Source organism: Scardinius erythrophthalmus (genome assembly GCF_964197995.2).
Source record: "Scardinius erythrophthalmus genome assembly, chromosome: 1".
NCBI classification, from domain to species: domain Eukaryota; kingdom Metazoa; phylum Chordata; class Actinopteri; order Cypriniformes; family Leuciscidae; genus Scardinius; species Scardinius erythrophthalmus.
Window position 1 is genome coordinate 41,381,362 of NC_138221.1, and position 10,444 is coordinate 41,391,805.

The following is a 10,444-nucleotide window of genomic DNA, read 5'->3' on the forward strand; positions in this document are numbered from 1 at the left end:
ATTCAAAATGTTAATGTTCCCGCTCTCATGTCGTTCCCAACCCGTGAGACTTTTGTTCGTCTTCGAAACATAAATTAAGATATTTATAATAAAACCTGGGAAATTGAGTTTGTAACGCAAACGTTAACACTTCAAAAAGTTAATAAAGAGATCGCACAAGTGAACCTTATTATTCGAGCGGTTGTGCAGAAATTGACGTATCAAAAGTTTTGGTGGTATAATGGCGGGACAGAAATCCTTTAGGTTTTATTAAAAATATCAACGTATTTCGACGATGAACGAAAGCCTTATGAGTTCAGAAGGACATGAGGGTGAGTAAATGACTATTGTCGCCATAAAATGGTTAAGCGGTAAAAATGGCGTTGTAGCCTACAGCAGGCTAGGCTAACTGTTACATGGCTCGTCATTTTGCCCGTGAAGAAATATTCGAAAAGACAACTGACGTGTTTTCAACATTTATTGAGCAGATTTGGGTTTACATTTTCAGCAGACACAGGAGAGTTCATTATCAAATAATGCAGTCATTCTTAAATTTAAACTAATGAAGAAAAATTACAAAATATTTCCCAGCCTGACTCAGATAGGCACAGTGGAAGAAGGGCAGTTTGACAGATTCTGGGGTTACTGAGTCTAGATTTCTCATAGCTGCACTAAAGATGTATTGTTATTATTTTTTTTAAATTACAAATATTTAGTCTGGTAAGTAGTTTAACCAGTAGTGGATCTGATGCTGGTTTAAAATTAGAACTAATGCCACTAGGCAGTGCTGTCAAACCTCATTTCTATTGCAACAAAACAGTGGGACACACTGCATGGTTTTCTGTCATAATTTTCTAAAAATAAAAGAAACAATTTCAGTACTTTGAGTACTTTTAATTCATTTTTGGTGCATATTTGGTGAATATTAAAAATAAGTATTTTTTTGAGATTAAACTATTGAACAGCTCAGGTTTGTTAGACATTCAGAGTAGGAGAAAAAACAGGTAAATGCAAATATTGCTAAATGACTCTTCAAATGAAGTCATAAATGCAGAGATACCTGCTCTCTACTTCACTACGCTGACAATCTCAGCATAGCAGTGACAAGTTAAAAGTACAGTGTCAGAAAATGAAGTCACAGTACAATCTTATACTGACTAATACAATTATACTGAACAAACATAAGCTTTTCGGCGGACCTGTTTCTGTCCTTTGACATTGAGACATACAAAAGAATAATAGGTGAAGGTAAGTGGCAGGTGCCAATCCAGCAGGATTACAGTATCTTTCTATCTGGAATGTTCTAATAATACTAAAGGAATATAACAGTACTGATCTTTATGCTGGAAATCATGGCATTTTCAGATGTCTACTTAAGCCAGTGGACCGCACTGCTCACAACGCACAAAAACAAAGCAGTTCACATATTGCATGAGGTCCCAAAGTATAATCGTTTAGAGATAGGGACATACTATTACAAAAGCGTTTTGTGTGAGAAGTGGAAACTTCAGATATCTGATGTCTCTCCTGATATGAGAATGATCAGACTTTCTGTTCCTGTGATAGCGGTCTACTTGAGTTTTGTAATGGTGTGATGTTTTCTTAGTCAAAGGCGCTGTAATGATATTTAAGTCACCATGAAATCAAAACAAAAGATTTCTCTTTTTTTATGGAATATTGCAGTATTTATTATAAATGGTTTATCCGTGCACATTTTTATTTTTCTAATCTGAACATTTTTTTAAATGTCCTCTTGCAACACGCCGCCTCTTTCTCAAACAGTGCAGTTTTGGTGTAACCATGGTGACCTGGCAATATTCAAGTATTGCTTAAATTTAAAAGGGGCAATTAAAAGCTTGACTCATTTACTATGTTCCTGGTCCTTTTTTGTTCCTTTCGCTTTTTGTTCTTCTAGAACTTTCAGCTGTGTAAGCCAAAATTGCAAACATTTTGCACCCCTCCAAACTCATGAAAGCTGCTCTTCCAAGTGAATCTATGATGGACTGATTGACCGAAAGAAAGCGCTTTCAGACGTATTCCGATTGGCTAAAAAAAGCGTCTGAACGGAGCCATTTTTTTCTTTTACTGTTTATGTCTGTCACAGAGATCGGTGTGATATCTCAGTAGTCATTTCAGTAGATAAAATCATTTTCTCCAAACCGTTCCATAAGAAAATAGCTTACAGCACCTTTAACCTAGTTAACGTAGGTGTAAGTCAAAGAAATGTCTGTGGTTTTGAGCTACAGACGTACAGAGAGTGGCTTGTCCAGATCTCTGTGTGGCAGTGCAAATGCGGTATTTTGAACAGCATGAGTGCATTGTAGGCCTCTATTATTGATTAAATATTCATCTGTCACAGCACACACATTAGGATATCACATCAGACTACACAGTGACACACATTAACACCGCAACTCTCAATCTCCTCTTGTTTGTGTCTTTACAACCTTTTCGTAAGCAGAAAAGGGCAAAGTCTTGATGTCCTTCAGAGGTCAGATTCTGGACTACAGGTGACGTTCATCTTCTGCCCATCTTTAACTTTAAGAAATGTTTCCACTTCTGTTGAATCCTCCACAACACTCTCAGGTCTCGGATCACCCGAATTCTTTGGCTTATCTGAGTTTCCACTGGTCTTGTGCGGCTCCTCTATGGGTGGCATACAGGAGTGATTCTTTGTCTCTCCAGCCTCCACTGCAGCCTCTGGTGCCTCGGGCTTCTTTTTTATGAACAGGAAGTTGCATATGGCCAGCACTAAAGCTGCCAACACAACCTCAATCCCAGCCAGCAGGAAGACATACATGTAATTCTTAGTGAAGTCCAAAAGGCGCCCTTGACAAAGTGAGAACAAAGTTTCAACGGCATTCAAAGACTCTCAATAGATTACAGTAAGTGCATCAAGGTTTAATGATTAGGGATGTGCAAAACATGACATGCATAACATAACTGACTACGACTGATTTAGTGCACAAAACTTTTAATCCACATAAAAAATTAATTCTAAAAAATTTGAAATGATCTTATATACATAATTTAAGATATATATGATCAGAAATACAGTAAAAACAGTGATATTGTGAAATAGATATGTAAATAAAACTTGCAGCAGAACATGTGCATTGTGTATTATGCAGTTTTGTACCACAGCCATATAATGTTCTTTCCGGTTTTTAGCTAATCAAATTATTTCAATTAAATAATTTATAACTAAATTCACATATAAAGTAACAAATTCTATATTTCTCACCCTGCTTTAGTTTAAGAGGAAGCTAACCTAGAGTATCAGCCATTTTTAGTTTAAAATGAAATTTCAACACTTACCAGCAGATGGAGGTCCAACCAGCACGGCAATGGCTTCAAACAGGAGAACTAAACCAATGGCGCTTGAGAACTTCTCTGTACCCACAACAGCCATGAGGACCTCAAACTGCAAAGCACCAACCATGCCATAAGAGATGCCGAAAAAGATGCAGAACACCACCAGAGAGGAGTAGTCTTTAGACAAGGAGCCCACCAGATCTGTGATGCCATTGAATAAGACAGCAAAACTGAATAGGTAGACGCAGCGAGGACGAACCCACGTGAGTCCTGCGATGATGCCGCACGTGGGCCGTGCAAAAATGTCAACGAAACCCAGAATGGTAAGCAGGAGGGCGGATTTCGTGTCCTCGTTTCCCAGCTCTTTGGCATAGCTCACCACAAACACTGGAGGCACAAACAAACCAAGCACCATGATGGAGGCAGCGACGGTGTAAATGACAAAGCCCCGGTCTCTGAAAACACTGAAGTCCAGCATCTTGGGTTTGGGTTTTGGTTTCTTGTCGACATCATCCGGTTTGTTTTCAACTCCAGGGGTCTCTGACATCTTTGGTGGGAGTAAAGGCCTCATTAAAGCTCCACAAGCACAGCAGTTCAGCAGTATCCCTCCCAAGATGAGGAAGCCCCCTCTCCAGCCATATTCATACTGAAGGATCTGCCCCAGAGGGGACAGACAACACAGAGCCACCGGACTCCCAGCCGCTGCCAGGCCGTTAGCCAGCGGACGCTTCTCACTGAAATATCGATTCAGCATAATGAGTGATGGCTGAAAGTTCAGAGCCAGTCCAAGACCTGGAATCAGAGGATAGAAATGTTTACATGTCACTGGATAGACATCAGTCACTCAATAAAGGAGTAAATGAAGTACCTGTAATGACTCCTATACACAAGTAAATGTGGATGATGCTCGTGGCAAACGATGCCAAGATCATTCCCAGCGATGCAAAGAGGCCGCCCACCAACATCACTGGACGACACCCAAATCGATTCACAAAAATGCTGCATAAAGGCCCTGCGAAGAGTAATTATGTACATCTGAACTGTCTGAATCTGGTTTGAAATAATTTTCAAGACATTAATGGGATAGTTCACCCAAAAATAAAGATGCTGTTCCAAACATGGAACACAAAAGAAGATATTTTGAAGAAATGTGTTTTTTGTCCATACTGTGAAAGTCAACGGGATCCAGTCTTGTTTTATACGCATTTGCCTTTCATTACATGGACAAAAACAGTTCAGACATTCTGTTCCCATGAAGAAAGTCATACAGGTTTGAAATGACATGAAGGTGAGTAAATAATGACAGGATTTTCATTTTTGGGTCAACTATACCTTTAAGACTTTGTTTGATTGGTGGTGAAGAACATACCAGTGCCATAAAGCATAGCCAATAGGATGGAGGAGATCCAAGCTGTGTCACTGTAGCCCACCCCAAACTCTCTAATCAGCTCCTTGAAGAAAACACTGACGGCCTTTGGAAAGGCGTAGGAGAAACCTGTGATGATGAAGCAACCAAAAAGCACAGCCCAACCCCAGCCACCATCAGGGGCCTTCACTCTACAACCTCCGTCATCCAGTGCCACGCCACCCATGATGCTCTGCTGCTCTGTGGAAAGATCAGACAACCACACACATGTTCTTAGGGGAGTAAGTTGTAGTATGCAAGTCAATAATAATGCCTTCAAGACCCTATACCAGAAATCCCATTCAGTCAAATGACAAGGCAGACGAGTTGTGTCGTGTCTTCTGCTGCCTCTGTGAAGAACCACTCTCGAAGTCTTGGGTTTTGATGCCAGAAGACATCAGATATATAAAGTCTGCAGAGCAACTATAGAGTCTGTCTTTGCACACTCTTATATACAGTTTTCCATATGCTCTCCCTTAAGGCGTGGCCAATACATTTCAAACATGCCACTATTGTTTATCAACATTTTACCATTTTTGGCTATGACTCCAGTCTGTTTAGGCCCCAACCTATTAAGTGGAACAAGAAGTCTCAGCTCATCCCATATTTTCTCTAATGTCAAAACGAGAGGCTCAGCTCAGCATATTGGAGCACATTCCATTCTCTTACTGTCAAATACATGACTATAATATAGTTAACATAAATCCCATTGATTATACTTCATTATACTTTATTTAAAAAAAAATCTGATTAACAGAAATATTCCACATAAGGGCAACATTGCAGTAATAAAATGTTTTGTACAGGTCTCACAACGCTGTTAATAAAATGCACAGGTCATATTTTCACACCAAAAAAAATAATTTGATGTAAAAATAATAATAATTTCACAATGCAAACATCTTAATGGCTTTATTCTTTCTTCTGAAATTCCACAAACAGTCTACTGAAAAACAAACGCGGATGTCAGGGACCAACAAAATATTCATCCACACATAGACCTCTATTAATAATAAATTATAAATGTGTTCAGCATTCGGCAACAATTATTTTTCGGATTTCGTCTGAGCAGGATATATTAAAATGTAGCGCACCATGATAGCACATGTACATCACGGAGACGTCTATTTGATGTGCGAGTTTACAACTGGAAGATGTGTTTTTTTTTAGTGTTTGCTCATCTGCAATTATGTCTATAGGACATTTCCTGTCAGATGTCAAATAGACGTTAAGAAAATGTCTTTAAGATGCTTATGATTTAGAATGTACATGAAACTGATCTTAAAGACGTCTATCAGATGTTAGTAAACAACAGATGCTTTCCAGATGAAGTGATCTTTAACAGGCATGCAGGCGTACATGAAGGCTACTGTTTACACACATGTATTAATGATACTAAAAGCGGGGCAGCCGGTCTCGGAGCCCTCCAGCGCCACATCAAATTTTCAATGTAAATGTAGGCTAGTGAAAATGGCTCATAGAAAGCCATTGGGGCAGATTTCTGGCAGCCACGCTTACTTTAACATGAACTAACGTATACCTCGCTCCAGAACAAGACTAAATGACAAAAGGTTGGGCAGTTATCAACTGTATGCAAATATCAAGCGAAAAACGCGGTCGGCAGCCAATCGCTTTTCAATATGCAAATTGTACCGGAGTTTATGCTGGATTTAGTGCGTAAATCATTTTGTTTACAATTTAGACGCTTTGCAGTTGTTATATATATGTTAAATATTTCATTTTGGTGTCTGTTGGGGCCGTGTGAACAGTTATTTTTCATAATTCTAAATCCAACTGCCAACTTTTGGCAGCTGGCAACAGCGTTTGTCTGTGCGGTGTGAATTGAATTCGCCGTAACATGACATTCTGTGCGTCTGTCACTCATCATTGGAGCGCCACCCTCAGGCTGAATAACGCAAGGACATCAGAATTCTGCCAAAGGTGTGTCTGATGTGTTCAGCGATTAATTATTAGAATATAAAGCTTACTAAATATTAATCATAAACTAGTGCTAAGACTCAGAATCTGCCCTACCCAAATGTATGGCCAGGAGCCGCTACTACTGAAAAATGAATTAGAGAAAATGTTATTATGACTTTTTATGACATTTATATTATGTCTTGCATATAATGATACAAAGTAGACTATAATTTATTAGGTTATCTCTATGAGTGATACATCTCTGAGCTTCTTTGTATATTTAAAATGTATGTAGCCTCTAATTTTTGTGTCTTTTTATTTATTTATTTTTTACAGTGATGACTAATTGCCACAGCTTTATTGTTCAGAATATTCCTCGATTCGGCTCTAATGAACTACCTGTCTACGTCTGCACTCACCTGGTTAAAATGGCATCTTAAATGCCCTTCCTCGTCACGTACAATGTAAGATGCGCAATAGCGACACTTTTACGCAGTCCGACGCATTTCTGTAAAACAAGCCTCTAATAACTTAATATTTTATCCAAATCAGCTAGTATAACACTATTCTTTGTTTTAAACATTGGATGTCTTTTCACAACGTCAGTGTTCCGTAATTCTTAGCTACGTATTTCCGAGTCACCTGTTACACGTTTGTAGGCTATTTGGGGAATATCTCAAGGGATGCTGCATGGATGCGGGACAGGCTCATGCGCAGTCCACATTTATAATGAGATGCAAGGATATTTAAGTTCATAAATACCCAGTACATCATTTATCACGCATGATATCTATATCTACAATAGCCTTATTATAAAGTGAGGCTTTATGTGCAATGTCGATTTTTTAATAATCAATATAGCCTACATATGCAGATTTAAATTTCATAGCACATCAGCTCCGCTTCATTAGCCTACATCAAATTAACATTTCAACGAGGTCCTACAAGAGCTGTGCAAATATTTATCTTTATCTGAAGAGGCTAATTAACAGCCTTTAGCACTAAAACATGTTTATCCAAATCCTTGAATTGCCATAATATGTTTCCTGAAAATAAACTAAGTGTAAATGGTACTTACTAAACAAATGATTCTCTTCCACCTTCGGATTTCAGTTCTGATCACCGGAACACGCTTCTAGCAGTGCGTACGACAATATAGACGTAAATAAGAAGGAGAAACGCGACTAGGCGGTGCTTTGTGGACTGGGTCCTAGAGTCTGCTGTGGTCATGTTCACCTAATCGTGCGTGTGATGCAAGCATTTCTTTCTGCGTCTTGTGCAACTGTGTAAAAATAACCTGGCCATATCCAAGGTTCCGTAAGTTGTAAAATATTAAAGTTGCAGAACAAGAAATGAGTGTAAACTGGAAATTTAAATCTGAAATGTTCACTTTGTTATCTCAAAAATTATATTGGAGCAGCTTTAAATCAAAATTATTTTTTAAAACAAAATATTTTTATGCATTTTTATGAATATTTTTAATGCAGTAGCCTTTTTATTATAAATTATTTATCCTTGCACATAATTGTTTTAATTCATGTGCCCTTGTAATTTAAACATTTCTTTCCATAACCTTCTTGCAGCGAAATCTTTTCTCTGATTATGTGTTTACTGGCGCGAGGGTGGGGCAACCTGTCACTCACATGACATCACAGCAATAGCAAACTACAACCATCCAATCATGTCTTTATAGTCAAACTCAAGTCTGGTCCTACATTTTTTACTTGTTTAAAGATCAGTTTCACTCGGATTAGATATATACGGTGGCCCAGTAGTGCACAACAAAATTTAAAAAGCAAAAAAAAAAAAAAAAACCTTCTCAACACAACTAAAATGAGCCACAACACAACGGAAATAAGCCACAAGACAACGGAAATGCTCCCGAGGGCTGTCGGAGCGTGGGAAAAGTTAGTTTTCTATGCCACTGTTTTGAGTCAACTGTCACAGGATAGTAAATAGTGAAGCAAGGATTCATGTGCAGAAAACTCAGGATCTTTATTAAACTACAAACAAACAAAACTACAAACAAACAAAACTACAAACAAACAAAACTACAAACAAACAAAACTACAAACAAACAAAACTACAAACAAACAAAACTACAAACAAACAAAACTACAAACAAACAAAACTACAAACAAAACTACAAACAAAACTACAAACAAAACTACAAACAAAACTACAAACAAAACTACAAACAAAACTACAAACAAAACTACAAACAAAACTACAAACAAAACCACAAACAAAACCACAAACAAAACCACAAACAAAACCACAAACAAAACCACAAACAAAACCACAAACAAAACTACAAACAAAACTACAAACAAAACTACAAACAAAACTACAAACAAAACCTCCCCGTGGGGGAAAACAAGACAGGCCTCTGGCATCAAACAGGAAACACGATGGAACATAGACAACGAACCAGCACAAGACTGCAAACACAGGGAGACTAAATAGGGAAGCAAACAAAAGAGGGTAACGAGGAAAACAGGTGGGGCAAATTAATCAATAAACAGGTAACAAGATGGGAGGGGCTAGACAATTGACAGGAGAGCACATGGCACAAGGAAACACATGACCAGCCATGTGCTCACAACAAACCAGACTATACACAAACACATGACAAACCGGGAATGTCAGAGCTCTGTCACCAAACCAAGATATAACCTAGACAGAAGGTGACAGAACTCTGACAAACAGTCTAAAAAATTTTTCAACACCACAATAAGTTTTAACAGTATGTAGCTAACCATTGACATTTATTAATTCAAAATCACCTACGTCCATTATAGCTGCAAATTTATACTCTAGAATGCTTTGACGCGCTACTACCACAGCGTGGAATTAAATGAAATAAGCAACACAACGGACAGAGGGCTGTCGGAGCGCGGTAAAGTTAGTTCCCTTAGGGATCATGCGCTGTGGAAGCGGGTCAAAGCATTCTCATGTATAAATGCGCAACAATAATTCATGTAGGTGATTTTGAAGTAATATTTTATGTCGATATACAATGGTTACATACACAGGCGAAGCACTGCTACTTGGGCGCAGAGATATCACACTCACCACCACTTACTGTTGGCTCTCATCCTCATGTCCTCAGGCTGTTGAGCGATAGCAACCTCCTCCTCCTGTCGTTCTATTTCCAAAGCACACAGCTCATCTTCTGAAAACTCTGGTTCATAGAGGTAACTCATAGAGGTTCTGGCTCTTGACTGTCTGAGAAGTCACCCTCTTCGTCTCTCACAAAATCAGCCATGTTCATCGCCATTCACTATGTCTACTGTGGGAAAAATAGCCGGCTACTATTCACGCTGGTATGTTGACGGAAGTTGGGGGATTTCAGGTGTTGTGTGATATCTCTGCGCCCAAGTAGCAGTGCTCCGCCTGTGCTTCCCCCCAATATAGCCCCAAGTCAATATCTGCCTAGGAAATCGCCTAGTCTTTATGTGCATTACTATTTGTATTTGTTGTGAATACGCAGGCCACAAAAAGTAATTATTTTTTATTTTTTATCACTTTTACTCAGGACATGCTAGCTGGCAACAAAGGATTCCATTCATTATGCTAAGCTAAGCTATCGGCGGCGCTGCCAAACTAAAACAATGCATGCACTGAGACAAAAATGCGTTTGCCCACCTATCTAATGTAGGAAAGACAGTGAATAACCCCTATTTCAAAAAACGGTGGAGTGTTCCTTTAAAACTGCCGACTCTATAGAACAGTGGCAAGGAAAACAAACTTTATTGCGCTCCGAGAGCCCTCTAGTGGTCAGGAGCATTTCCGTTGTGTTCAGTTGCGGTTTTATTTAGTTGT

At 38.8% G+C, this 10,444-nt stretch overlaps 1 protein-coding gene across 1 annotated transcript; it reads right to left on the minus strand.

Moving 5' to 3' along the window:
- Window positions 1-443: 443 nt before the first annotated feature.
- Window positions 444-7,884, minus strand: slc16a3a (solute carrier family 16 member 3a). The gene is made up of 5 exons (XM_081366719.1): window positions 7,698-7,884; window positions 4,664-4,900; window positions 4,163-4,306; window positions 3,298-4,086; window positions 444-2,808 (listed from the first exon to the last, which is right to left on the minus strand). Exons 2-5 carry the CDS (start codon window positions 4,884-4,886, stop codon window positions 2,465-2,467), a joined length of 1,500 nt encoding a protein of 499 aa, XP_081222845.1. The 5' UTR covers window positions 4,887-4,900; window positions 7,698-7,884; the 3' UTR covers window positions 444-2,464.
- Between the last annotated feature and the right edge of the window lie 2,560 nt (window positions 7,885-10,444).

What these genes read in the sequence shown, in the direction of transcription:
- slc16a3a (XM_081366719.1), bottom strand. Translation starts at nt 4,886, where the DNA reads ATGGGTGGCGTGGCACTGGATGACGGAGGTTGTAGAGTGAAGGCCCCT. An exon ending in GGCTATGCTTTATGGCACTG is followed by an intron (nt 4,307 to 4,663) that starts GTATGTTCTTCA and finishes TACTCTTCGCAG; the next exon opens with GGCCTTTATGCAGCATTTTT. An exon ending in GTGTATAGGAGTCATTACAG is followed by an intron (nt 4,087 to 4,162) that starts GTACTTCATTTA and finishes CTCTGATTCCAG; the next exon opens with GTCTTGGACTGGCTCTGAAC.